Raw genomic sequence first — 26,466 nt, forward strand, 5'->3', positions numbered from 1 at the left:
TTCAGGGGTTGGCAGTGCTCCCCTACCTGGACGACCTTCTAGTCAAAGCGCCATCCAGCGCAGACTGTTAGCGGAGTGTCTCGCTCACTCTCAGCACTCCAGCCCAATTCGGGTGGCTTGTCAATCTTCCCAAATCCACTCTGACTCCGACCCAGAGTCTCACGTACCTAGGGATGCAGTTCGAGACTCTGCCGGCACTTGTGAAGTTGCCCTTAGACAAACAGCTGTCACTCCAGTTGGCGGTGCGCTCTCTCCTGAGGCCCCGCCGTTATACCCTCAGGCGTCTGATGCAGGTGCTGGGTCAAATGGTGGCGTCCATGGAGGCTGTTCCCTTTGCCCAGTTCCATCTGCGCCCCCTGCAGCTGGACATTCTCCGCTGTTGGGACAAGCGGCCTTCCTCCTTACACAAGTTAGTGGCTCTGTCGCCACGGACCAGGAGCTCTCTTCAGTGGTGGCTTCGGCCCCTCTCCCTGTCCCAAGGGTGCTCCTTTCTGGCCCCGTCCTGGGTGATTCTCACCACGGATGCCAGTCTATCCGGCTGGGGAGCGGTATGTCTCCACCACAGAGCACAGGGCACTTGGACTCCGTCCGAGTCAGCCCTTTCAATCAATGTGCTGGAAATCAGAGCCGTACTTCTAGCTCTCCTAGCATTTCACCATCTGCTGGCGGGCAGGCACATTCGAGTCCAGTCAGACAACGCGACAGCGGTTGCCTACATCAACCATCAAGGCGGGACACGCAGCCGCCTGGCAATGATGGAGGTACAACGCATTCTTCAATGGGCGGAGGACTCCAGGTCCACCATATCCGCAGTCCACATCCCAGGCGTGGACAACTGGGAGGCAGATTATCTAAGCCGTCAAAGCGTGGACGGTGGCGAGTGGTCCCTGCACCCGGCAGTATTTCAGTCGATCTGCCGCAAATGGGGCACTCCGGACGTGGACCTAATGGCATCCCGTCACAACAACAAAGTTCCTGTCTACGTGGCTCGCTCCCACGATCCTCAGGCCTTCGCCGCGGACGCTCTGGTTCAGGACTGGTCCCAGTTTCGTCTGTCCTACGTGTTTCCCCCTCTAGCCCTCTTGCCCAGAGTCCTGCGCAAGATCAGAATGGAGGGTCGTCGAGTCATCCTCATTGCACCGGACTGGCCCAGGCGAGCTTGGTATCCGGACCTGCTCCAACTGTCCGTAGAGATGCCGTGGCCTCTCCCGGACCGTCCAGACCTACTCTCGCAAGGTCAGTTCTTCCGCCCGAATTCTGCGGCCCTCAAATTGACGGCGTGGCTCTTGAGTCCTGGATTTTGACGGCTTCTGGTATTCCCCCTGAAGTAGTCTCCACTATGACTCGGGCCCGTAAGTCTTTGTCCGCTAAGATCTATCACAGGACTTGGAAAATTTTCCTGTCCTGGTGTCGCTCTACCGGCCATTCTCCTCGGCCATTCCCCTTGCCGACCCTTCTGTCTTTTCTACAGTCCGGTCTGCAGCTAGGTCTGTCCCTCAACTCTCTCAAGGGACAGGTTTCGGCCCTGTCAGTCCTGTTCCAGCGGCGTCTCGCTCGGCTGGCTCAGGTCCACACCTTCATGCAGGGCGCATCTCACATCATCCCGCCTTACCGGCGGCCCTTGGACCCCTGGGACCTTAACTTGGTTCTCACGGTCTTGCAGAAACCCCCCTTTGAGCCCCTTAGGGAGGTTTCTTTGTATAGTCTCTCACAGAAAGTGGCCTTTCTGGTTGCTATAACTTCTCTCAGGAGAGTTTCTGATTTGGCTGCGCTCTCCTCGGAGTCGCCCTTTTTAGGCTTTCATCAAGACAAGGTGGTTCTCCGTCCGACTCCGGACTTCCTTCCTAAGGTGGTCTCTCCTTTCCACCTTAACCAGGACATTACCTTACCTTCCTTCTGTCCGGCCCCTGTTCATCGCTTTGAAAAAGCTCTACATACTCTAGATCTGGTGCGTGCTCTCCGGATCTATGTGTCTCGCACCGCTGCGCTTAGGCGGTGTACCTCTCTTTTTGTGCTAACCACAGGTCGGCGCAAGGGCCTCCCTGCTTCTAAGCCGACCTTAGCCCGTTGGATTAGGTCGACCATTTCGGACGCCTACCAAAGTTCGCAGGCTCCTCCCCCGCCGGGGATCAAAGCGCACTCGACCAGGGCTGTCGGTGCCTCTTGGGCTTTTCGGCACCAGGCTACGGCTCAGCAAGTCTGTCAGGCTGCCACTTGGGCTAGCCTGCATACCTTCTCGAAGCACTACCAAGTGCATGCTCATTCTTCGGCAGATGCGAGCTTGGGCAGACGCATCCTTCAGGCGGCTGTCGCCCATTTGTGAAGTTAGGTTCTGCCTACTTCTCAGTTTTCTGTTTATTCCCACCCATGGACAGCTTTGGAACGTCCCAAGGTCTGGGTCTCCCAAAGGAACGATAAAGAAAAAGAGAATTTTGTTTACTTACCGTAAATTCTTTTTCTTATAGTTCCGTCTTGGGAGACCCAGCACCCTCCCTGTTGCCTGTTGGCAATTTCCTTGTTCCGTGTGTTTTCACCGGCTGTTGTCGTGAACAGAGTCTCCGGTTGTTCCGGCTCTTGCTATGTTCTACTTGTGGGTGGCTATTCTCCTTCAGCTTTTGCACTAAACTGGTTGGATTTGTCATCCAGGGGGTGTATATGCTCGGAGGGAGGAGCTACACTTTTAGGTGTAGTACTTTGTGTGTCCTCCGGAGGCAGAAGCTATACACCCAAGGTCTGGGTCTCCCAAGACGGAACTATAAGAAAAAGAATTTACGGTAAGTAACAAAATTCTCTTTTTACAGAGGGCAAAAACTGGATAGTAGGAAAGCTTCATCCATGCCATTTGGTTGAAACTGGAAGAAATACATTTTAAAGGGAATCTGTTGCCAGGTTTTTGCTGCATTTGAGAACAGCATAATATAGGGACAGAGACCTGGATTCCAGTGATGTCACTTACTGGTCTGCTTGCTGCAGTATTGAAAAAAAATCACAGTTTTACCTGCTGCAGGTCTAGCAGTTCTCTGTATGCTGAACTCTGTATAACTCTACTCACACCACTGATTGGCAGCTTTCTGGGTACACTGTGCATAGGCAGAAAGCTTCCAATCATCAGAAAGGTGGGGTTATACAGAGCTCATGAATATGAAGGACTACATGGCAGCAAGATAACTAGTCCTCAAGTTATAATTTCCTGCTAATAAAGTGTGATTTTATCAAAACTACAGCATCACTGGAATCAGGGTCTCTGTCTCTACCTTATGTTGTTTACAGATTTGATGGCAAATACTTAGTGACGGATTCCCTTTTAACCCTGCTCCTCACTACCCCTCTTCCACCTATTCTTGGTCATGCTTCCATGCATAGGTAGAGATCTCTCAATCAGGCTTATCTCTGTAGTTATAAAGTCAGATGGGAATCGCCCAATGACAAGTTATAGTAAAAATGTGCCCAATATAACAGGAAACTTATCTCTATTTCATACAATATGTGGTTATAGCAGCACAAACCTGTTTAAGAGTTTAATTGTAATATTTTGCATTTACAGACATTGCTGCGAAATTTGGATCAAGCCTTGGGCTCTGGAAGAGGGCGCACTGCAGTGAGGAACGCTGACCTCTTCACTCCTGCCACTGTTTCAGTGCCTGGTATGTGTGCATGTGAACAAATCCTTGTATCAACTTTAGTGCTTCATGTTAGGGGGTATATGTCATATTTAAAGGGAATACTTAGCATTGCCACATCTAGAAATGCTGTTTACCTGCATTTGTATGGATATTATATTTAAATCCTGTGTATCTGGCTTGCTAGTGCAGCGGATGCAGGGACAAAATGATATTTTATTCTACCTGCAGCCACTCACTTCCAGTCATCAAGGCGGTGCAAGGACCTATTATACTCAACACTCATTGCAGAATGTACATACTGTAAGAACTTCCTAGCACAATGATGTGTATGTGGGTGTTTGCAGAGCAGGCTACAAAACAACAATTTGTACATCGTTTCTTTTGCACATCAACTTGATTACCTTATGTCTAACATAAATTAGCACTTTTACGGCTACATATACCATTAAAACAATAATAGTTACATACAGGTTTGTATGATCCCTGACACTGACCTTTTAACCAATTGCATGCATTTGCATACAATACATTTCTCTCTTATTTCATTTATTTCTTTATCGTTCCTATGGGAGACCCAGACCATGGGTGTATAGCTCCTGCCTCCGGAGGACACACAAAGTTACTACACTCAAAACGTGTAGCTCCTCCCTCCTAGCATATACACCCCCTGCTAGCCAGTCCTAGCCAGTTTTCATGCTTTGTGTTTCAGGAGGATCACACACACATGCATTCTCTGATTTTGATTTTTGATTTTTCCTTTTGGACAAAGATTTGGAAGAAAAGCGGGTCCAGTCTGGACTCCCGGCATGTCCCTTCACACCCCACTGCGGGGCTGCTGTTAAGGTTGATTTCAGGGCTGTATCCCTTTCATGCCGCGCTCCTTCACCATCCCATGCTGGGGCTCTGGCTTGAAGTCGGAGCCAACACGGTTCTCACTGCTTTGCAGGAGACCGGTCTGCATCCGCAGCCCTTTTGCAGGACCCTGCTGGACGGAGCTATCACCCCCCAGGACCCTGGCAACCTGCGTCTCACAAGCTAAGTATATGAGACGTTATTACCACAGAAAGTGGTCTTTCCAAGGGTCCTTTATGTTTATTTATTGGGGGAATGTGTTTTATGTTTGGTGTTAACATTTCCGGCCGGTTCTCCAGTTTTCACTGGAGAACCGCGCCGATGGTGCCTGCACGTCGGCCGCATGTTTTACTCTAGGCCCCGGCTTCGCCTGGGGCCTAGTTTTGGTTTCCACTGTCTCTGCATGTCAGTCATGCAGAGAGGCAGTGTAGCTCCGCCCAGCGGCTGCGCAGCACAAGCGAAGGGACACTCCTCATTGAGGAAAGATTCCCTCCCCTGGCTATCTCACTGACAGAATCCTTTTGCCGCTCTCAGAGTAGGCCCCGCCCCCTCTCCTCGCTCCGGTCGCCATGTTCTCAGCGTTCTCTGTGCCTGCATGGGCACAGAGATTCCACAGTGTGACAAGTGGGGACCTGGGCTGAGGGACCAGGGGGCACAGACATGTCGTTTTGAATGATTGGCAGCCACAACCTCCGGTTGTGCAGCTGCTTGTTTTATCTGTTTATATATGCTGGTGGCCAGTCTTGACAGAGCCCCCACCTCTGCAGCATGTCTCACAGAGCAGGGCTGCAGGCTGTTTTTATTATTCACTGCAAGTAGTCTCGTACGGCTGTACCGAGCTCATAACCACTGTGGCCCCTCAGCTTGGAGGCTCATTAGTGGCCCCTCCATCTGCTCCGGTTTCGGTGGCTGACCCCTGAGGGAATTCTATTTCCAGGAGTCGGCTGTCCCGGCATCTGCTGAGCATGCAGCTCCCTTCTCAGGGCGTTTTCTGCTTCAGCTCGCTCAATAAAGCTCACAAACGACCCTCCTTCTGGGCTCAGATCCCGTCCTCCTGACAGGGAGACGCAGGGTCCCCTGTCCTTCCCCGTCCCGCAGCTCCGATTACGAGCTGACTCACTGGACGAGGAGGATGTCTCTACCAGGGGCTCGGACGCTACTTTATGTATTGATCCGTCCGTCCGTGACGCAGAGGCGAATGATTGGATTGTGTCCATCCACCTGTATCAGTGGAGTATTCCCCACTGGCAGAAAGGCATCAGTATACCTTTAACAGGACGAGGAGTGTGTCCCTTAACCACTCCAGTTTTCACCCTGCTGCGTCCAAGCTCACAGCCTGTCCTGCAGACCCCAAAGCGGGGTTCTGCTGCCTGTTTCCCCCTCCCATCAGAGGTGGTCAAGGAGTGTACTCATTCGCCAAACGTGGCCCCTCCGGTGTCCAGACTTTCAGCCCGGATAGTTGTATCAGGGGCTGACAGCACCTCTATAAGGATCCCACGGTACATTAATTTTGTACTGGACCCCAATCCGCCGGAGTTACCTTACCTAGGAGAACACAAAGTGTGTTCCTTAACCACTCCAGTTTTCAGGCCCCTGTGACCAAGCCCAGGGTCCGCTCTGACAGTCGCTTCCCATGAAGCGTGATTCTGAGGAATGTGTTTCCCCTGTCCACCAATGGTGGTCAAGAAGTGGGCTCATTCACCTCAGGTGGCTCAGCCCGGACCGTTATGTCAGTGGCTGATAGCTCCTCACTTAAGGTTTTGCGGTCCGCCCGGTTGTCCTTTGGGCCAAGTCGGTATTGGGGCCGCAGCAGCTTCGTTTTCCTCAGCTTTACAGCAGTGCGGTTCTTTTGTACCTTCTCTGCTTGTCTGGAGGAGATGCATTCCCTCACAGGGACTCTATGCCCAAGACGGTTGCCTGAACATCCAGACTTCAGTCTTTTCATCCTATGCATGCCATGCAGGACACCGCACGGCGGTGGTCTTGGCTACTTTCCTCGCTATCCGCAGGCTCCTGTGGCTTCGGAAATGGAAAGCAGATGCCTCTTTAGGGGTTCCTTGCTGGGCTCCCCTGTGGTGGGACCAGTCTCTTCGGAACCAACTGGATGAAATTCAGGAAGCCCTTGGCGGGGAGAGTTCTTCCTTGCCACAAACCTAAACCAGGGAACCTGTCCAGGACAGGAATCAGTTGAGGTTTTGGTGGTTTCCGTTCCTCCATCTGATCGTCATCTAGCTCGGTTTTGGTTCATAGCACCAAATGGCTTGCAGCTGCGTCTTCAGAAGGCCGCAGGAGTTGCTACCACGGAGTCAGCTTCCTCCGAGCTATCTAGCCACGCCAACCACCTCCTTGCTCGGTGGCAGGCTCTCTCCACTTGGTGACGTATGGTTCTACCACGTCTCCGTTCAGTGGGGGCGGGATTATATCTCCCATGGCTACAGGGTGGAATTCTGTCCACCCGCCAAACAGATTTTTTTCTGTCAACTCCTCCCGGCTCCAAGGCCGCCGCCTTCTCACAGGCCGTAGCATTTCTTGCAGGCCAATGGAGTAATTGTACCGGTTCCCGACTGGGAACGGTTCTGAGATTTTTGTAGTCCCCGAAGAGGGCGGTGCCTTCCGACCTGGATCTTTAGCTTTTCAAGCATGGTCAGGTGTGGCGTTTTCACATGGAGTCTCGGTCTTGTTCCGTGTGTTTTTCACCGGATCAATCAAGAACCCAAGGAGATTCCCTAGCAGCCATCGGCATCAGAGATGCCTTTCGACAGGGGTCAATCGCAGTTTCACACCAGCATTGACTACGTTTTGCCATCGGAGTGGTCCAATTCGTGGCTCTTCCCTTAGGGTTAGCCACGGCCCCTCGAGTATTCTCATTAGGGCTGCTGTGATTAGGGTCCTGCACCCCTAGAGATTGGCAGTGATCGTTTGCCCTGGACGGCCTTCTTCTCGGGGCTTCATCCAGTGCGGACTCTTAGCAGAGTACTTCGCTTACTCTCGCCACTCTTACCTATTCGGGTGGCTTGTCATTCTGTCCAAGTCCACTCTGACTTCGACCCAAAGGTTCTCAAGGACGCAATTCGAGACTCTGTCGGCACTTGTGAAACTGCTATTGGTCGATCAGTAGTCCCTCCTCTGGCGGTCGACATCGTTCTATCAGACACCAAATAAGGTGCTGGTCAGACGGTGGCGTCAAGGAAAGCGATTCCTTGCCCAGTTTCTCCTGCGTCCTCTGAGACTGGAGTTTTTCCGCTGTACACGCGACCTCCCTCCTTCCACGGAGTGGTGGCTTCGCCACTGTCCAGAGGCTCGTTGCAGTGGTGATTTCGGCCACTCTGTCTCAGGGATTCCTGGCCCCGTCCCGGGTGATCCTCACCAGGATGCTGGTCTTTCCGCCTTGGGAGCAGTATATCTCCACCGTGGAGCGCAGGGCGTTGGACTCTGTCCGAATCAGCCCTCTGGATCAATGTGCTGGAAATTAGAGCTGTATTTCTAGCTCTCTAAGCCTTCACCATCTGTTGGCGGCTAGGCACATTCGAGTCCAGTCGGACAACGTGTCAGCGTTTTCCTACATCAACTTCCAGTACGGGACACTCAGCCGCCTGGCAATCCTGGCGGCTTATCATTCTTCAGTGGACAAGGGACTCCTAGTCCACCGTATCCGCAGCCCACATCCTAGATGTGAAAACTGCGAGGCGGACTATTTCAGCTGTCCAACCGTGGTCCACAATCCTCAAGTTTTGCGGTAGACACGCTGGTTCATGTTTGGTCCCAGCTTCGTCTCTACCTCTTGCCCAGAGTCCTGCGCAAGATCAGTTAAGGGGGCCGTCGGGTCATTCTCATTCCCAGACTGACCCAGGCAGGCTTCGTACCCTGACCTGCTCCTTCTGTCCGTTCGGTTGCCATGGCATCTTCCGGTCCGTCCAGACCTTTTCTCAAAAGGTCCGTTTTTTCCGTCAGATTTCTGGATTCTCAGATTGACGGCGTAGCTCTTGAGTCCTGGATCTTGGCGACTTCTGGTATCCTTCCTGAAGTCATCTCCGCTATGACTCTAGCTTCAAAGTGTCCTTTGACCTTTTTAGCCTTGCCGACCCTCCTGTCCACAGTCCGGTCTTCAGCTAGGACTATCCCTCATTAACGGACAGGTCTCGGCTCTGTCAGTATGTGCCAGCGGCATATCGTCCGGCTGGCTCCGGTGCGCTCCTTTCAGGGCGCATCTCACATTATTCCGCCTTTCCGGCGGCCTATTGAGCCCTGGGACCTTAATCCGGTCCTCCCGGTTCCCGGAAACCCCCCTTTGCGCCTCTTAGGGAGGTTTCTTTGTTTCATCTTCACAGAAAGTAGTCTTTCTAGTGGCTATAATTTCCCGCCAGAGAGTTCTGGCTGCACTCTTTCGGAGTCACCCCCTTTTTTCGTCTTTTGCATCAAGACAAGGTGGTCTCCGTCCGACTCCGGACTTTTTTTTTCCCTGAGGTGGTTACTGCTTCCACCTTTTCCGGGGCAATTTTCCTGCCTTCCTTTTGTCCGGCTCCTGTTCATCGCTTGAGGAAGCGTTGCATATCCTGGATCTGGTGCGGGCGCTCCGGATCTATGTGTTTTGCACCGCCGTTATTAGGCAGTGCACCTCTCTCGGGTGCTGACTGCTAGTCAGCGTAGCGGTCTCTCGGCATCTAAGCCGACCCTGGTTCGTTGGCTTAGGTCGGCCATTCCCGAGGCCTGACAAGTGTACTCAAGTGCCTTCCCCGCCGGGGATCAGAGCACATTTGATCAGACCTGTCGGTGCCTTTTGAGCTTTCAAGCTCCAGGCTACGGCTCAGTAGGTCTGTCAGTCTGCAGCTCGAATTAATCTGCATACTTTTTCGAAGCTCTATCCAAGGCATGCTCATGCTTTGGCAGACGCGGGCTTCGGCAGACGCATCTTTCAGGCGTCTGTCGCCCATTTGTGAAGTTAGGTTTTGCCTGCTTCTCAGTTGTCTGTTTATTCCCACCCATGGACTGCTTTTGAACGTCCCATGGTCTGGGTCTCCCATAGGAACGATAAAGAAAAAGAGAATTTTGTTTACTTACCGTAAATTCATTTTCTTATAGTTCCGTCATGGGAGACCCAGCACCCTCCCTATTGCCTGTTGGCAGGTTTCTTGTTCCGTGTGTCTTCACCGGCTGTTATTGTTGTAGACAGAGGTTCCGGTTCTTCCGGATTTTACTCTGTCTCTTCTTGTGGGTGGATGTCCTCCTTCAGCTTTTGCACTAAACTGGCTAGGACTGGCTAGCAGGGGGTGTATATGCTAGGAGGGAGGAGCTACACGTTTTGAGTGTAGTAACTTTGTGTGTCCTCCGGAGGCAGTAGCTATACACCCATGGTCTGGGTCTCCCATGACGGAACTATAAGAAAAAGAATTTACGGTAAGTAAACAAAATTCTCTTTTTTCTGATAGCTTTCTTTTGTGAAATAATCCAGCACTATATAGTGTAGGTTAGTGACTACAATTTTCTCTGGCTTCATCAGTGACCGTTAAGTAAGTGTTTACCTGCACTATGCCAAGCTTTGTTGGCAGCAGGAGAGCCTCCATCAGAGCTCTTATGCTTTATGTGTTTTTCCCATTAGACAGTAGGAAAGATCTGGATTTCTATATTGGATCATAATCATGGGCAATTTCAAAAGCAAATCTACTGTCTGTATATACATTGGTTTTCTTCGCCTTTACCGCTCTAAACGCCTCAGTGAGTGCCTACAGCTCTTCCTCCAGTGCTGATGGGTGACGAGGGAGTGGTTTGGTTTTTATTATTGCATGGTGTGTTTCTCAACACGCTCAGTGAAATCTTCTTCCAATGAAAAGCATTATTTCCACAGTTTCTATTTAGAAATCTATAGTTCTGTCTCCAGGCAGAGTCAATTTACCATTGGGGCAGGACCAGTAGAATTAGGAAATACTATGGGATTCATGCTAGCTACTGGGTTGCCAACCTCCTAGGGCGGAAAAGGATCATTTACAGCTGTGTTGAGTGGGTGGTGGCTGCTGCTTGAGCAGTGCACTGCAGTCCCTCTTCATGTGACCTTGCTGTCTGCAGTTGTTACATACAATAGGACCAAGCCTACTGCCCACCCTGCGCTCTAGAAAGGCATTACTCCTTTTCTCCTCTGAACCTGAATCAATTTCTCCTCCACTCCTTTAGCTACTTGCAACAGGTTTTTTTTGATCCTTCACTTTCCACTCAGGGCATGCTTTCACAAGTCTCTCCATAATGGGTTTCCTGTAGGCCGCTTTACACGCTGCGACATCGCTAGCATTTGCTGGTGATGTCAAGCGCGATAGCACCCGCCCTCGTCGTACGGCCGATATGTGGTGATCGCTGCCGTAGCGAACATTATCACTACAGCAGCGTCACATGCACATACCTGCATAGCGATGTCGCTGTGACCGGTGAACCGCCTCCTTTCTAAGGTTATGCACACTCCCATCATTAAGTCCTGGCCGTGAGTGCTGGGTGTGACAGCTCTGACCTACGGACCCTCTAATCTGTTTATCCTGAGAGCCATTTATATTGGGTCTTATTTAAGTTATCCTCAAGGACATCATCATTCCTCTCTGATATCCAACCGTGATGCCTCCTGATGATCCTGGTGTATCAAGGGGGTGAAACGTGTTCAGGCATATGATGCATACATGGTTTGGATACTGGACACTGAGCAAATCTTTTCCTCATGACGATAATCCTTGAAATATCATGTTCATTTGGGTGATTGTCAGATACTGAATGTTATTATATACGGCTAGTCTCATGTGTTCAGTTTCCATATTAGAGGCCTTACACCTGTTGGGATTATAAGTATGTGACTAATAACCCCTGTTATATACGGTATCATTGGGTTTGGCATTGTCCATTCTCTGATCATTACAGTCCCAGTTCCCAATAGAGCCGTTGGGCGGATTTTTTCAACTTTGCATATGGTAACCATTGTGCATCCATTTACCGGTCTATGCTGTTCCCTGATAGAACTTTATCCTTCTTGGTTACATATTGAGCATCCTAATCTCCCCATCTTATCTATTTATTTTGGTTGGGGTCAATCAGGGCCAGCTGTTGATGAACGGGGGCACTTCTAACCTTTAGGGTGACAAACCTCCATTGACATGTAGAGGACTATATAGGGCCTCTTGTATTATGACAAGTGGTCCTGGGATCCTCACCATATGTAAGGGTTTTTTTTGTTTGATTTTGATACTGTATCATTCATTTTTTGCTTTGTTTGTCTTTGGGATATAATTTTCATACATCCCTTTTTACCAAACTAATAAAAGTGGTATCTAAAATATCCAGGGATTCTTCACCTTATTCCGATTTTTTTTGGTAATATGATTTCCCTGGTCAGTACGAGTTCATAGACACCAAACATGTATAGTTTTTTTTTTTATTTAATTTTTAAAAAAATAATGCAGAAATTTTGAAGAAAAAAATGTCACCATTTTAGAATGACCAGTAACGTTCTCATCTTCTGAGATCTGGGGCTGTTTGATGGCTTATCTTTTGTGCCCTGAGCTGATGTTTTTACTGATACCATTTTTGGGTAGATGCAATGTTTTAATCACTTCTTATTGCATTTTTTTTGCATTGTCGTGGCTTTCACAAAAACAGGAATTTTGGCCTCATGAATTTTTTTTCTCATTACACTGTTTACTGATTAGATTAATGTATTTTATATTTTGATAGATTGGTATTGCTACGTTTAGAAATGTCTAAATATGTATACTTTATTATTTTATTTTCAGTGGGGCAAAAGAGGTGTAATTTGAACTTTTTGTGTTTTGTTTTTTTCATTGTTTTAAAACTTTTTTTTTATCCTTATTGTTTTTACTAGTCCCCTCAGAGGACTTGAAGCTGCAGTTTTCCGATTGCTTGTGCTATACAGAGCAGAGCATCAGCATCATCACTGCTCTGTACAGCAGAAGTGCCGAATTCTTATAAATGCCAGCGTTCACAGAGAGTGAACACTGACTGCAGACCCCCGACTGTCATCACAACCCATCTACACCTCGCAATCACATCATAGTGGTATCAATTGACAGCAGGAATGAACTATTTAACAGCAGCGGGTGGATCGCCGATCTGGCCGCCATTATTAGAGGCAAATGTTCACTGATCAGATCCCGACCCTGCATCAAAAGGAAGTACATGACCTATAATGTACCAGTACATTATAGAATAGTGGCTGCAGGGAAAAGAAAACTTACTGTTCTTCCTGTAGCGACTGCTCTAGTAAGACAACTTTAACAGGATTTGAATGTAATTTACCATTATAACTGCAGATACAAAGCGTTTCTGGACGGGACAGGTTCCCTTTAAGTTTACTGTCACATTGGTGGATAAAACGGACGAGTGCAATATGAGAAAAAAAATCATATTGCGTTCGGACCAATGTTAGTCAATGAGGTAATGGAGATCTGCAAGTTTTTCCTCAGCTGAAAATGGATTGAAGAAAAAATAAAATCGCAGCATGCTGTGACTGCACTTGTCTATCAGACACAACTGATCAATGGGTGTGAGAAAAAAAAATCTGACTCCACACACAGGTCCGTTTTCTTTTTCGCTCCTAATTGGGAGACCCAGACAATTGGGTGTATAGCTATTGCCTCCGGAGGCCACACAAAGTATTACACTTAAAAGTGTAAGGCCCCTCCCCTTCTGGCTATACACCCCCAGTGGGATCACTGGCTCACCAGTTTTGTGCTTTGTGCGAAGGAGGCAACACATCCACGCATAGCTCCACTTTTTAGTCAGCAGCAGCTGCTGACTATGTCGGATGGAAGAAAAGAGGGCCCATACTAAGGGCCCCCAGCATGCTCCCTTCTCACCCCACTGTATGTCGGAGGTGTTTGTAAGGTTGAGGTACCCATTGCGGGTACGGCGGCAGGAGCCCACATGCTGATTCCTTCCCCATCCCTTTTTACAGGGCTCTGGGTGAAGTGGGATTTACCGGTCTCCAGGCACTGAGACCGTGCTCCATCTACAGCCCCTGGAGAAGATGCTGGATGGAGCGGAGTACATCAGGGACATGGCCCTGCTTCCTCAAGGTACTCTGTGTCCCCGTGCATTTGGCGCTCACACCGCAGCATGCTGGGTGTTGTAGTGCGCCGGGGGACATCAGCGCTGCGGCGCCTGTGCCATGGCCTCATTCAGCTTCGCTGAAGCAGGCTCACTTATGGGAATTGGTCGCGCCGGCCGCTGGGACTGCGGCGCGGCTGGCACTTGTAGTGCGCCGGGGACTTCAGCGCGGCCTGCGCTTTTACGGCGGCCGCGCTGATAACTAGAGTCCCCGGCTTTTGCGGCCTGCTTCCGTTCGTTCCCGCCCCCAGACCTGCCAGTCAGGAGAGGGGCGGGACGCTGGCCACTTCTAGGAATCGGTCGCGCCGGCCGCTGGGACTGCGGCGCGGCTGGCACTTGTGGTGCGCCGGGGACTTCAGCGCGGCCCGCGCTTTTACGGCGGCCGCGCTGTTAACTCGAGTCCCCGGCTTCTGGGCCTAGTCTCCCTTCGTTACCGCCCACAGCCCTGACAGTCAGGGTAGGGGCGTGACGCTGCATAGCACAGCAGCGCTGAGAGCTGGAGTATGTTTTGCATACTCCACCCCTCTCACTGTGTGCACTGTGAATCCGGATTCCCGCACTTTCTCAGGCACGCCCACGGCTTCCTTCTCTACAAGGACGCCGGCAGCCATTAGTGTCAGTTTCTGTACGATACAGAGACAAGTGTGGAAGACCCTGGCATTCTGATAGTCACACAATCGCTGCAACAGGCGTTAAGCAGCACCTGTGGTGCTAACCCCACTAGTGCAGAAGTGCACTTATAGATATGCTTGTACTATATACATTGCACTGTTTGGTCGCACGTTGTATATACCCTCCTGGATTGTGCGGAGGAGTTATCAGCATATTCTCTGTGTAAAACAAAGGTGCAGAACCACATGTTTTTCTATGCAGCTGGTACAGCATGTACGGCTATACGGCCGGCAGGTTACATAGACTCCCATTGTATGCACTAATGGCCAGGGGATGAGGACGGTGTCTGCAGTATTTACTGACAGTTTTTCTGAGACTATGGCTATGATACTAGAAGCCTAGCAGTCCGGACATGTCTCTCACAATATGGGCACTGTTGAATCATTGATCCATGGCCCCCCTCAGTGTGAACAACTAACAGCTCCGGGAATGTCACACGCATCCCAGAGTCACGGCTCTGCACGGACGTCAGTCCCAGACAGCCTAAGCGGGCTCACTATGAGCGGCCTCGGTTTCATCAGGGTCCTACCAGAGGACTCTCTGTGTAATGAGGCGGAAGTAGCGGCTCAGGATTCTGATCCTGAGACCGCTCTCAATCTGGATACACCTGATCGTGACGCCATAGTGAATAATCTTATAGCGTCCATCTATAGAATGTTGGTTATTTCTCACAGCTCCTCCAGTGGAGGAGTCAGCTTCACGTATTTTTCTGGACCACTCTGCCTTCAGAGAGGCAGTCCAGGAACACCACGCTTATCCAGATATGCGCTTCTCCAAACGGCTTAGGATACACGTTATCCCTGTCCCCTGACTTGGTCAAGGACTGGACCCAGTGTCCCAAGCGGCATCCTCCAATCTCCAGGCTTGTAGCTAGATCCATAGTTGCAGTGGGAGATGGAGCTGCACTCAAAGATGCCACTGACAGACAGATGGATCTCTGGTCGAAATCCATCTATGAGGCTGTCGGCGCACTGTTGGCTCCGGCATTCTCTCCCTTGGGGCACTCCAAGCTATTTCAGCTTATCTTACACAGATTGACACGGTTACACGTACATCTGTGCCGCAGGTGGCATCCTTAACCTCTCAAATGTCTGCATTTGTTTCTTACGCGATTCAGGTTGCCCTGGACTCTGCGAACCGTGCGGCGGTAGCCTCCGCTACTCCGTGTTTTTAAGCAGAGCCTGGTCTGCTCGTTAAGTGAATGGAAGGCAGATTCTGCTTCCAAAAAAGGTTGCTTAACCAGTTGCCTTTTTCTGCTGACCGACTGTTTGGTGAGCGTTGGATGTAACCATTAAACAGTCCAGGGGTAAGGATTCATCCTTTCCTCAGCCCGGACACAACGAACCCCAACAGAGCAAGAGGCAGTCGGGGTTTCGGTCTTTTCGAGGCTCGGGCAGGTCCCATTTTTCCTCGTCCAATGTGGACTCAAAAGTATCAGAGGAGCTCAGATTCTTAGCGGGCTCAGTCACGCCCAAAAAAGCGACAGTCTGAAAACCCGCTTCCAAGGCGGCTTCCTCATGACTTGCGGTCTCGGTCGGTAGCAGGCTCTCCCGCCTTGGCGATATTTAGCTGCCATAGGTCAATGACCATTGGGTGTGAGACATTCTGTCTCACGGGTACAGGATAGAGCTCACTTCTCGTCCTCCAACTCGATTCTTCAGAATTTCTCCACCTCCCGGCCGAGCCGCTGCTGTTCTGCAAACAGGGTGCACTCTATAGGCAGAAAGAGTGATGACCCCCGTTCCTCTTCAGGAACAAGGTCACGGTTTTTACCCCAAATTCTTTGCGGTACCTATAACAACGGGCCGTTCCGTCCCGTTCTGGATCTAAAACTGCTCAGAAGCTCGTGGACACCAGGCGGTTCCGGATGGAATCCCTCCGCCATGTCATCGCCTCAAGGTCCCAAGGATATTTCCTAGCATCATTAGGCATCAAGGATGCTTATCCACACGTGCCGATTGATCCAGAGCACTAGCGTTTCTACGCTTCGTTATAGGAGACGAACACCTTCTGTTCGTAGCTCTACCTTCCGGCTAGCGACAGTCCCACTGGTCTTCGCCAAGGTCAGGGCAGCAGTAGTCACAGTCCTGCACTCTCAGGGTCACTCTGTGATCCCGTATTTAGACGGTCTACTTGTCAAGGCACTCTCTTAGGAAACATGCCAACACTGCCCGAACGTTGCGCTGGAGACTCTCTAGAGTTTTGGGTGGATCATCAACTTTTTAAAGTCAGATCCGACCCCGACCCTATCGATAACATATATAGGCATAGAGTTTCATACTCTCTCAGCGATAGTGAAGCTTCCGCTAGACAAACAGCATTCACTACGGGCTGCAAGCTCTTCTTTAAGAACCAGTCGCACACATTGAGACGCCTCATGCACTTTCTACGTAAGATGGTAGCAATGGAGGCAGTTCCTTTCGCGCAGTTTTACTGCGTCCACTACAATGGGACATTCTCCGCCAATGGGACGAGGAGTCGACGTCCCTCAACAGAGTCGTCTTTCTTTCTCAGGCGGCCAAGGAAGCTCTACGGTGGTGGCTTCTTCCCACCTCTTGGTCAAAAAGAAGGTCCTTCCTATCCCCATCCTGGGCGATAGTTACGACAGACGCGAGTCTATCAGGGTGGGGAGCAGTTTTTCTCCACCACAGCGCTCAGGGTACGTGGACTCAGCAAGAGTCCACCCTTCAGATCAATGTTCTTGAACACAGAGCAGTGTATCTTGCCCTACAAACCTTCCAACAGCAGCTGGAAAGCAAGCATATCCGACTTCAGTCGGACAGCTCCACAGCGGTGGCATACATCAACCACCAAGGAAGAACGCGCAACTGGCAAGCCTTCCAGGAAGTCCGGCAGGTTCTGATGTGGGTGGAAGACACGGCATCCACCATATCCACAGTTCACATCCCAGGTGTGGACAACTAGGAAGCTGACTTCCTAAGTCGCTGGGGTGTGGCCGAAAGAGTATGGTCTCCTCACCCGGACGGGTTTCAGGAGATCTGGCGCCGCTGACAGAGGCCGGACGTCGATCTAATGGCGTCACGGCACAACAACAATGTGCCAGCTTCATGGCACGGTTTCACAATCATCGAGCTCTGGCGGCAGACGCCTTAGTTCAGCATTGGTCGCAGTTCCAGCTACCTTAGGTGCCACCTCTGGCATTGTTGCCCAGAGTGCTGCGCTAGATCAAGGCCGACTGCGGCCGCGCCATCCTCGTCGCTACAGATTGGCCGAGGATGTTGTGGTACTCGGTTCTGTGGTGCCTCACGGTAGGCTAACCGGGGGCACTACCAGACCAATCAGACTGGCTGTCTCAAGGGCCATTCTTCCATTTGAATTCTACGGCCCTCAACCGGATGGTGTGGCATTGAGTCCTGGAACCTAGTGTCGTCAGGATTACCTCAGGACGTGGTTGCCACCATGAGACAGGCTAGCATACCAACGTCCGCCAAGATTGACCACAGGACGTGGAAGATATTCTTATCTCGGTGCTCGGCGCAGGGTGTTTCTCCCTGGCCGGTTGCATCGTCTATGTTTCCTTCCTTCCTGCAATCTAGGTGGGAAAATGGGTTGTCGCTCAGTTCCCTTTAGGGACAAGTCTCAGCGCTATCTGTATTTTTTCAGCAACGACGACTTCCTCAGGTACGCACGTTCCTACGGGGAGTTTGTCTTCTCAGCACTCCGTACAAGCGGCCGTTAGAGCCCTGAGATCTGAACAAGGTTCTAATTGCTCTCCAGATGCCGCCTTTCGAGCCTTTGAAGGATGTCTCCCTTCCCGCTTTTCACGGGAAGTGGCCTTCTAGTAACGGTCTCGTCTCTTAGGAGAGTTTCCGAGCTAGCAACGCTCTCATACAAACTCCCTTCCTGGTCCTTCACCAGGACAGGGTAGTTCTGCGTCCGGTTCCGGAATTTCTCCCTAAGGTGGTATCCCACTTTCATATCAATCAGGATATCACCTCACCTTCTTTGTGTCCTCGTCCAGTCCATCAATTTCAGAAGGATTTGCATCTGTTGGTTCTGGTGAGAGCACTCAGGTTCTACTTCCCGCATGGCGCTCCTGCGCCACCCGGATGCACTCTTTGTCCTTGTCGCTGGTCGGCGTAAACAGTCGCAAGCTTCCAAATCCACCCTGGCTCGGGGGATCGAGGAACCAATTCTTGAAACCTACAGTTCTACTGGGCTTCTGGTTCTCTCAGGGCTGAAGGCCCATTCTACCAGAGCCGTGGGTGCATCCTGGACATTACGGCACCAGGCTACGGCTCAGCAGGTGTGTCAGGCACCTACCTGATTGGGTCTGCATACTTTTACCAAGCATTTTCAGGTGCATACCTACGCTTCGGCAGACGCCAGCCTAGGTAGATAAGTCCTTCAGGCGGCAATTGCCCACCTGTAGGAAAGGGCTGTTTGACGGCCCTATCACGAGGTATTCTTTTACCCACCCAGGGACTGCTTTTGGACGTCCCAATTGTCTGGGTCTCCCAATTAGGAGCGAAAAAGAAGAAGGGAATTTTGTTTACTTACCGTAAATTCCTTTTCTTCTAGCTCCAATTGGGAGACCCAGCACCCGCCCTGTTTTCTCGGGGTTTTTCTGTTTTTTCGGGTACACATGTTGTTCATGTGGTATGGTTCAGTTCTCCGATGTTTCCTCGGATTGATTTGGTCTTTAAACCAGTTATTGGCTTTCCTCCTTCTTGCTTTGGCACTAAAACTGGTGAGCCAGTGATCCCACTGGGGGTGTATAGCCAGAAGGGGAGGGGCCTTACACTTTTAAGTGTAATACTTTGTGTGGCCTCCGGAGGCAATAGCTATACACCCAATTGTCTGGGTCTCCCAATTGGAGCTAGAAGAAAAGGAATTTACGGTAAGTAAACAAAATTCCCTTCTTTTACAGATACATTACCATTCTGCAGCATAGGACACTGGAAATGGACCTGGAAATGACTATAGAATAATAATAGGCCGTGTCTGAGTGTCAAAGGTTTAATTACAGTGACCCCTGTCGATCGATTTTTTTTTTTTTGTGGGTTTGATTTAACCCCATGGATGCTGGCACCCACCCTTATTGGGTATATGCTACAGTGCCATTTTTTTAATCCTTATATATAGGCAGGGCAACAACTCAGAATGTTCCATAGAAAAATCTGTGGTGTAGAGGACAGTTTAAAGCAATCTGTCAGTAAGATCGATCGACCTTCCTAAGCCATCTATATGGGCAGGCAAGTAATAGAAAGCTGAATCAAATGATTATTTGATAACTAGGATCCGATGTCTTATTCCTGAGAAATCTGTTTTTCTTACTATGTAAATGAGCTGTTAAGATCTATGGACTGTACATAGATCTGCCTAAAGGTACCGTCACACTAAGCGACGCTCCAGCGATCCCACCAGCGACCTGACCTGGCAGGGATCGCTGGAGCGTCGCTACATGGGTTGCTGGTGAGCTGTCACACAGGCAGATCTCACCAGCAACCAGTGACCAGCCCCCAGCGACGCGTGGAAGCAATGCTGCGCTTGGTAACTAAGGTAAATATCATGTAACCAACCCGATATTTACCTTGGTTACCAGCGCACACCGCTTAGCGCTGGCTCCCTGCTCGGGTTAATTACCCGATGTGTAGTCTGGCTATGTGTGCAAGGAGCAGGCACTGGCAGCGTGAGAGCGGCGGACGCTGGTAACGAAGGTAAATATCGGGTAACCAAGGAAAGGGCTTCTTGGTTACCCGATATTTACATTGGTTACCAGCGTCCGCAGAAGCCGGCTCCCTGCTCACTGCACATTTAGTTGTTGCTCTGTCGCTGTCACACACAGCGATGTGTGCTTCACAGCGGGAGAGCAACAACTAAAAAATGGTCCAGGACATTCAGCAACAACCAACGACCTCACAGCAGGGGCCAGGTTGTTGCTGGATGTCACACACAGCAACATCGCTAGCAACATCGCTGCTACGTCACAAAAGTCGTGCCTCAGGAGTGATGTTGCTAGCGATGTTGCTTAGTGTGACGATACCTTTAGAATCTGAACACTGAGCTTAGTGTAAATTAAACTGGGTGGTACCAGTGTGATGGATATAAACCAGGAGAGCAGACTGTCAGTCATTACATGTCTCACATTGGTAATGACCCCTTTCATTTTGCGTGCGCTCTGTAGGGAGCTCTGTGTCCAGCCCATAGATCTCAACAGTTCATTTGCATATTAAGAAAAGCTAGAATTTTTCCTAGAATAAGATTTCGGATCACAGACAACAAGATATTATTTTATTCAACTTTCTATCACTTGCATATCCATATAGATAGATTGGGAGGGCAGATCCCACTGACAGATTCCCTATCAATTTTTTTTCTTGGGTTTGTTGAACTTCAAAACTATTTAATTTTTTTTGAATAATGATTTAATCTTAAAAATTCTATTTTTGTCTTAAGATCCCAAGATAGTCAGTTGTACGTCTACTGTGGAATCATCACCTGGAAAACCAATTCCCTGCGCTCTCCAGCGTGATCCAATCTTCCAGCCTACCGCAGTTTCCTACCAAGAACTCGCCACTAAGGTCCAGGCCAGTGCAATGGCAGAGGTGAGCTGTGTCTGTGTATGGTCCCTTCCTGGACCACAACAAATCACTGTAAAATCTATGAAAAATACATATAGCAACCTATAGAAGAAATGAATAATGCTGAAGCAGGGACAGGTTACTAGTAGCTGGATTGACTGTACGTGTGCCACTGTTATTGATGTCTAGCACTTTTATGGAACTGTGACTTGTCTTATGGTAGAGTATCCATAACGGATCTTTTCCCTTTCCTCCTCATTACATAACTGTTGTAAGGAGGGTTGTTCCATGACCAGGGCATGGAGCAGATACCAGGAGACATGCCAGTACACCAGCAGATGTAAAGGGCGCCATACGACAGCAGCAACCCAGCAGCAGGACCAGCACCTCCTCTTTTGTGCAAGGAGGAACAGTGCCAGAGCGCTGCAAAATGGCCTCCTGCAGGCCACTAATATCAACCCAGGGCCCACTGCATCTTTATATGGTCTCACAATGTGTCTGAGGATCACCCCCTCCATGTCTCCTGCTGTACTGGCCCGTCTCCTGGCATCTGCTCCATGCTCTGGACACTGTGCTGACATACACCGCTAACCTTCTTGCCACATTTCGCATTGATGTGCCATCCTGGATAAGCTGCACTACCGGAGCAACTTCTTTGGGTTGTAAACACCGCCTCATGCTACCTCTAAGGGTGAAAGCTATGACAAAATGCAAGTTACCAAAACAACAGCCAGAATTTTTAGATTTCGCCATGTAGCAGAGCTGAGAGAGCTGCACCTGCCCACACTAGGCTCTTAATAGAGCTTATACATTGACCGTGAGGTGTCAATCACAGCAGGAGATGTATCAGGCTGCCGTGCATGTGACCTTCTAGTCCACCAACTAGGTGATCAAGCCTTTAAGCTGGTGTCACACATAACGACAACGACGTCGCTGCTACGTCACCATATTCTGTGACGTAGCAGCGACCTCAACAGCGATGTCGCTGTGTGTGACACATAACAACGATCAGACCCCTGCTGCGAAATCGTTGCTCGCTCCTGAATGTTCCAGGTCATTTTTTGATCGCTGCTATCCCGCTGCGCCATGCTGATAAGCTGATAATCCTTGTGTTTGACACCGCAGCAGCGACGATCGCTACGCTACGTCTGAAACCACACAACGACCGTCGACGTCGCTATGATCGCTGCTTTATATAACATGTTTGACAGCTTACTAACGATCATCTATGGTCGCTGCTACGTCACAGAATATGGTGACGTAGCAGCGACGTCGTTGTCGTTATGTGTGACACCAGCTTTAGTTTAAGTAGCAGCACACAGCCTGATGAGAGGCGTAGTTGATTTTTGTTTTTTTAGCATGCGGTCCTCAGAATTCTTATCAAAAACCTGCTGAAAAATTCCCTTTAAAGGGGGGTTATCCAATCTTGGGCTACAAGTCTACAGTTTCTCTGTGTGACTGCAGACTTGTGAACCCCGCACTGCGTGCTGTGAGGATTTTGTGGTGCCGGGAGTGGTCATGTCACTGTATGTATGCGTTAGTATAGTCAGAATGTGGCCAGGAGTATACATGTTTCCGGACTTGCTCAATACAATTGCATTGAGGCTGTGGAAATCTAGTTAGCACTTGACATCATGTATGCAAATCATATACTAGCGATCATGCATCTGCCAAATCATCACAGCGTGCACAATGTGAAGATTAACAAGTCTGCAGTCACATAGAGTTACTGCAGACATGTAGCTTAAAACTGGACAACCCCTTTAGCATCTCTGCGCTGCTTCATAGGCTCTATTTATACTATTGTATTGTCTCCCCAGGTACTGCCTGTGGAAAAAACTTACTGCACTAGGACCAGTTCAGATGAGCGTTTGTAGTGGTCAGACGTAGTAGATATTATGCTTACATATTACTACATTTAATGTATGTACACAGTATATCATACTAATCTGTATACTGGATGTGGTATATTCTGCACAACGATATACGAGAATGTACTATAGTGATCACACCTGGACCTACCTACATGACCTCAGATATAATATATAGAATATATCATGTAAGGGACTCTTACATGAATACATCGCCACAACCAAGTTTTGAGTATTTGAGGAAGAGTTGGAGAGTTTCAGCTCCAAAAACTCAGGGTAAATGTCCCCTAACTTACACTGTGACCTCTTGAAGCTGAAAAATCCATTTGGATGAATTTTCAGTTTTATCATAGCCATGTAGTAAGTTATGGTTTGCTACATGTGTACAAGCAGGGGCGTATATAGAAATCATGGGGCCCCATATGAGAATTTCTAATTGCCCTCCCCTTCAGTTAAAAAAAAAAACTGGGTCACGGAAGTGCATATTTCACAACTTTGCAGCCCTAACAGTCATTTTCCTCCTATTGAAGCCCCTAGATTCCCCTTTCATTGCAGCCATAAAGTATGATGGAAACAAATGTGTCTCACAAGCACTGTATGATACTCCACAGTAAATTTCTCCACAGCATCCTCCACATGTACAGTGGCACTATACAGCGCCACATAGCTTTATGAATTCCCATATAGTATTATGCAGTCCCACATAGGTTTATGTACCCCATATAGTATTATGGATCCCCATATAGTATTATGCAGCTCCACATAGTTGTCTGCATCCCCATATAAAATTATGCAGCTCTCATATAGTATTAGGCACCCCCATTTAGTGTCATGCACCCGACATAGAATTGTGCACCCCATAAAGTATTATGCAGCCTCACATATTATTCATCCTCACATGGTATTATGCATCCCCACATATTATGCAGCCCAATATAGCACTATGCACCCCTTATAGTATTATGCAGACCCAGTTTTATGTACCCCCATATAAAATTCTGCAGCCCTCTTATAGTATTAGGCACTCCCATATAGTAGTATATACCCCAACATAAAATTATGCAGCCCCACATAGTATTAGTCAGCTCCAGCTGCATTTAGTATTCTGCACCCCCATATAGTAGCATGCAGCCCCACATAATTTTATGTACCCTCATATTGTATTATGCTCCCCATATAACATTATGCAGCCCTCTTATAGTATTAGGCATCCCCATATAGTATTCTGCAGCCCCACATAGCATTATGCCGCATCCATGTAGTATTATGTACTCCCATATAGTATTATACACCCCCATATAAAATTATGCAGCCCCACATAGCATTAGTCACCCCATATATTCTGTACCCCATATAGCACCATGCACCCCATATAGTATTATACAGACCCACATAGTATGCAGCTCCCATATAGCACTATGCACCCCATATAGTATTATGCACCCCAATATAGTATGCAGCCTCACATATTATGCATCCCATATAGCATTAAGTTTATTATATTGTATTGTAAAATTGTCAGCTCCTGTGTGGAGCGTTTGCCATTCCCCCACTGCATCCTTGACACCATCACGTATCATTTGCAGCAGCAGTGTGATAAGGGCAGCTGTGTGATAACCTAATCAGGCTGCTATATATCGGGGGGCTGATGAGCACTCTGCTGCCCCAGTGTTCATGTATTCAAATATATACACGTCTCAAAGACAAGTACATTTGGTTATAAGATGAGAACTGGAGTCTCCCGGTTCTCTGCGGGCCTGAAAGGAACCTTTGGCAGGCTGCAGACAAAGGTACAGTGCTAGTTCTTCAATGGCTCTGATCAGGTGCCTGGGGACTGGGCCTGGGGGAATTTGGCCCTCTGTCCCCAGCGCATCCTGCCTTAGTTGTGTATCTATGTATCATATGCACATACATACAGCGGGTGAAATACAGTAAGTATTTGAACACGTCAACAATTTTCTAAGTAAATGCATTTCTAAATGGAACAACCCATCCAATCCACATGGAGAAACAAATCAAACCATAATGTCCATAAATGTGTAATAATGAGAAATGACTCCGGGAAACCGTATTGAAAAGTTTTGGGGGGTGATTATACAGTGCCTTTTGGTCTCCAGACATGATGTGTATTATGGCATTCAAAGATTTCCATTTTGGTCTCATCTGACCAGACTATGTTCTCCCAGTATTTCACTGACTTTTCTAGATGTTGTTCATCAAACTTTAAACATGCTTGAAATTGCTTTTTGTTCAGCAATAGCGTCTTGCGTGGTGATTGTGCATACAGGTCACAGCGGGTGAGTGCCTTACTTGCTGTTTCACAGAAGGCACCAAAATTTTGAAAAAGTAAGACCCCACAATGATCACTGAAACAACTGGAAACTGACAAAAGTCATTTTAAGTTTAATTTTACTGAATATCAACTATTGAAAATCAAACATTGAATTATGGTTTAATTGAAAAATACAAAATCAAAGTATATAAAATGGCAGCCAAATATGAGGATACCCCTAGAAAAGATTGAAAATAATTTGACCATAAGGACATGTGTTGTGTAATTAGCATCACAGGTGTCTACAAACGTAGTCTGCTTATTTGAATGGTGAAAAGTAGTCATTGTGCTGTTTGTTATCATGGTGTGTACCACATGGAACAAAGAAAAGGAGAGAGACATTAGAATTTTTTTTTATAGACAAACATGTTAAATGGAAAGGCTATAAGACCATCTCCAAACACCTTTATCATTTTTTTTTTTCTTCAGGTAATGACTGCTTGTTCCTACGATCTAAAGAAGTTATATAATCGCCAAGCAGCAGCTGGATGGATGTAAGCCTTAATATATTTTTTCCACTGTGAATACATGATGATACATATATAGATAATAGCATACTTATATTTATCCTGCTCTTGTAAAACTAAATAATCACGGTCTTGTTTCTATTCCAGATACCAGAGCACTGAGAGAGATGTATTGGTGTATTATAAAGCTTTCTCATCAGCCACAAAGCATGGATTTATTGGGGCTGGAGTCATTAGGAGGCCAATTCATGATGTCTGGTGCATGGTGAAAGACATTAGCACAAGGCGTTTGTATGACCAATCCACCCTAACAGCATGTGTACATGAGAGAGTGAGCAGTAATATTCAGTTGGGTAAGTGTTATCTATTCTGGCCACAACCAGTCATTTAGTAAAATCATTGTAGGAGTCCAGATTTTGGAGGAGAATCTTACACTGCAAATCTGCAGTATGTTACATTATACTGTAATATCAGTGTACCAAATTCGGCCTATCGGGAAGAAAATCTGATCCTCTTTTGACACGGGGCTAAAATGTTTTCAACCCCCCCCCAATGGCCACCTCCTAGCTGCTGCATATGTCCATGGCTTTGTTCCCCTATGAAACAGATTAAAAATTGGGATGGCATCTGTATTATCACTCGTTATTCACCAGATGTTACAATGTCATGGCATGCAACTTCATACAACAAGTGATCAACTGTAATAAATTCCCATTGCTTGTAATAGTTTGATATCTGGGAAGTCCGGCTAATTTCAGATATTTTCTTTCCTAGTTCATGTGATGACGGACGCGTCACTTTGTTATCTAAAACAACCCAGGGACTTCTGTTGTATGGCTGTGGAATTTAAACAAGTAAGTAGACATTTAGGCTGCATGCCTACGATCAGTGTTTGCAGCGTTTTGGACTTTTTTCGCTGCAACGTACAGTACAAGCACAGTGGAAGGATTTATAGAAATCCCAAGCTCACTGTGTGTACTGCTCGCAGCATAAACTGACTTGCGGTGCAGC

At 48.4% G+C, this 26,466-nt stretch overlaps 1 protein-coding gene across 1 annotated transcript in view; it reads left to right on the top strand.

The window, feature by feature from the left end:
• STARD9 (StAR related lipid transfer domain containing 9) overlaps positions 1 to 26,466 on the top strand; it is a 252,380-nt gene that overhangs the window by 214,873 nt on the left and 11,041 nt on the right. The window contains exons 27-31 of the mRNA XM_075330480.1: positions 3,545 to 3,644; positions 20,661 to 20,809; positions 25,418 to 25,482; positions 25,603 to 25,808; positions 26,230 to 26,309. Coding sequence (XP_075186595.1) covers positions 3,545 to 3,644; positions 20,661 to 20,809; positions 25,418 to 25,482; positions 25,603 to 25,808; positions 26,230 to 26,309 — 600 coding nt within the window. The remainder of the gene's footprint in view (positions 1 to 3,544; positions 3,645 to 20,660; positions 20,810 to 25,417; positions 25,483 to 25,602; positions 25,809 to 26,229; positions 26,310 to 26,466) is intronic.

This window comes from Anomaloglossus baeobatrachus, chromosome 12 (assembly GCF_048569485.1).
Source record: "Anomaloglossus baeobatrachus isolate aAnoBae1 chromosome 12, aAnoBae1.hap1, whole genome shotgun sequence".
Lineage (NCBI taxonomy): Eukaryota > Metazoa > Chordata > Amphibia > Anura > Aromobatidae > Anomaloglossus > Anomaloglossus baeobatrachus.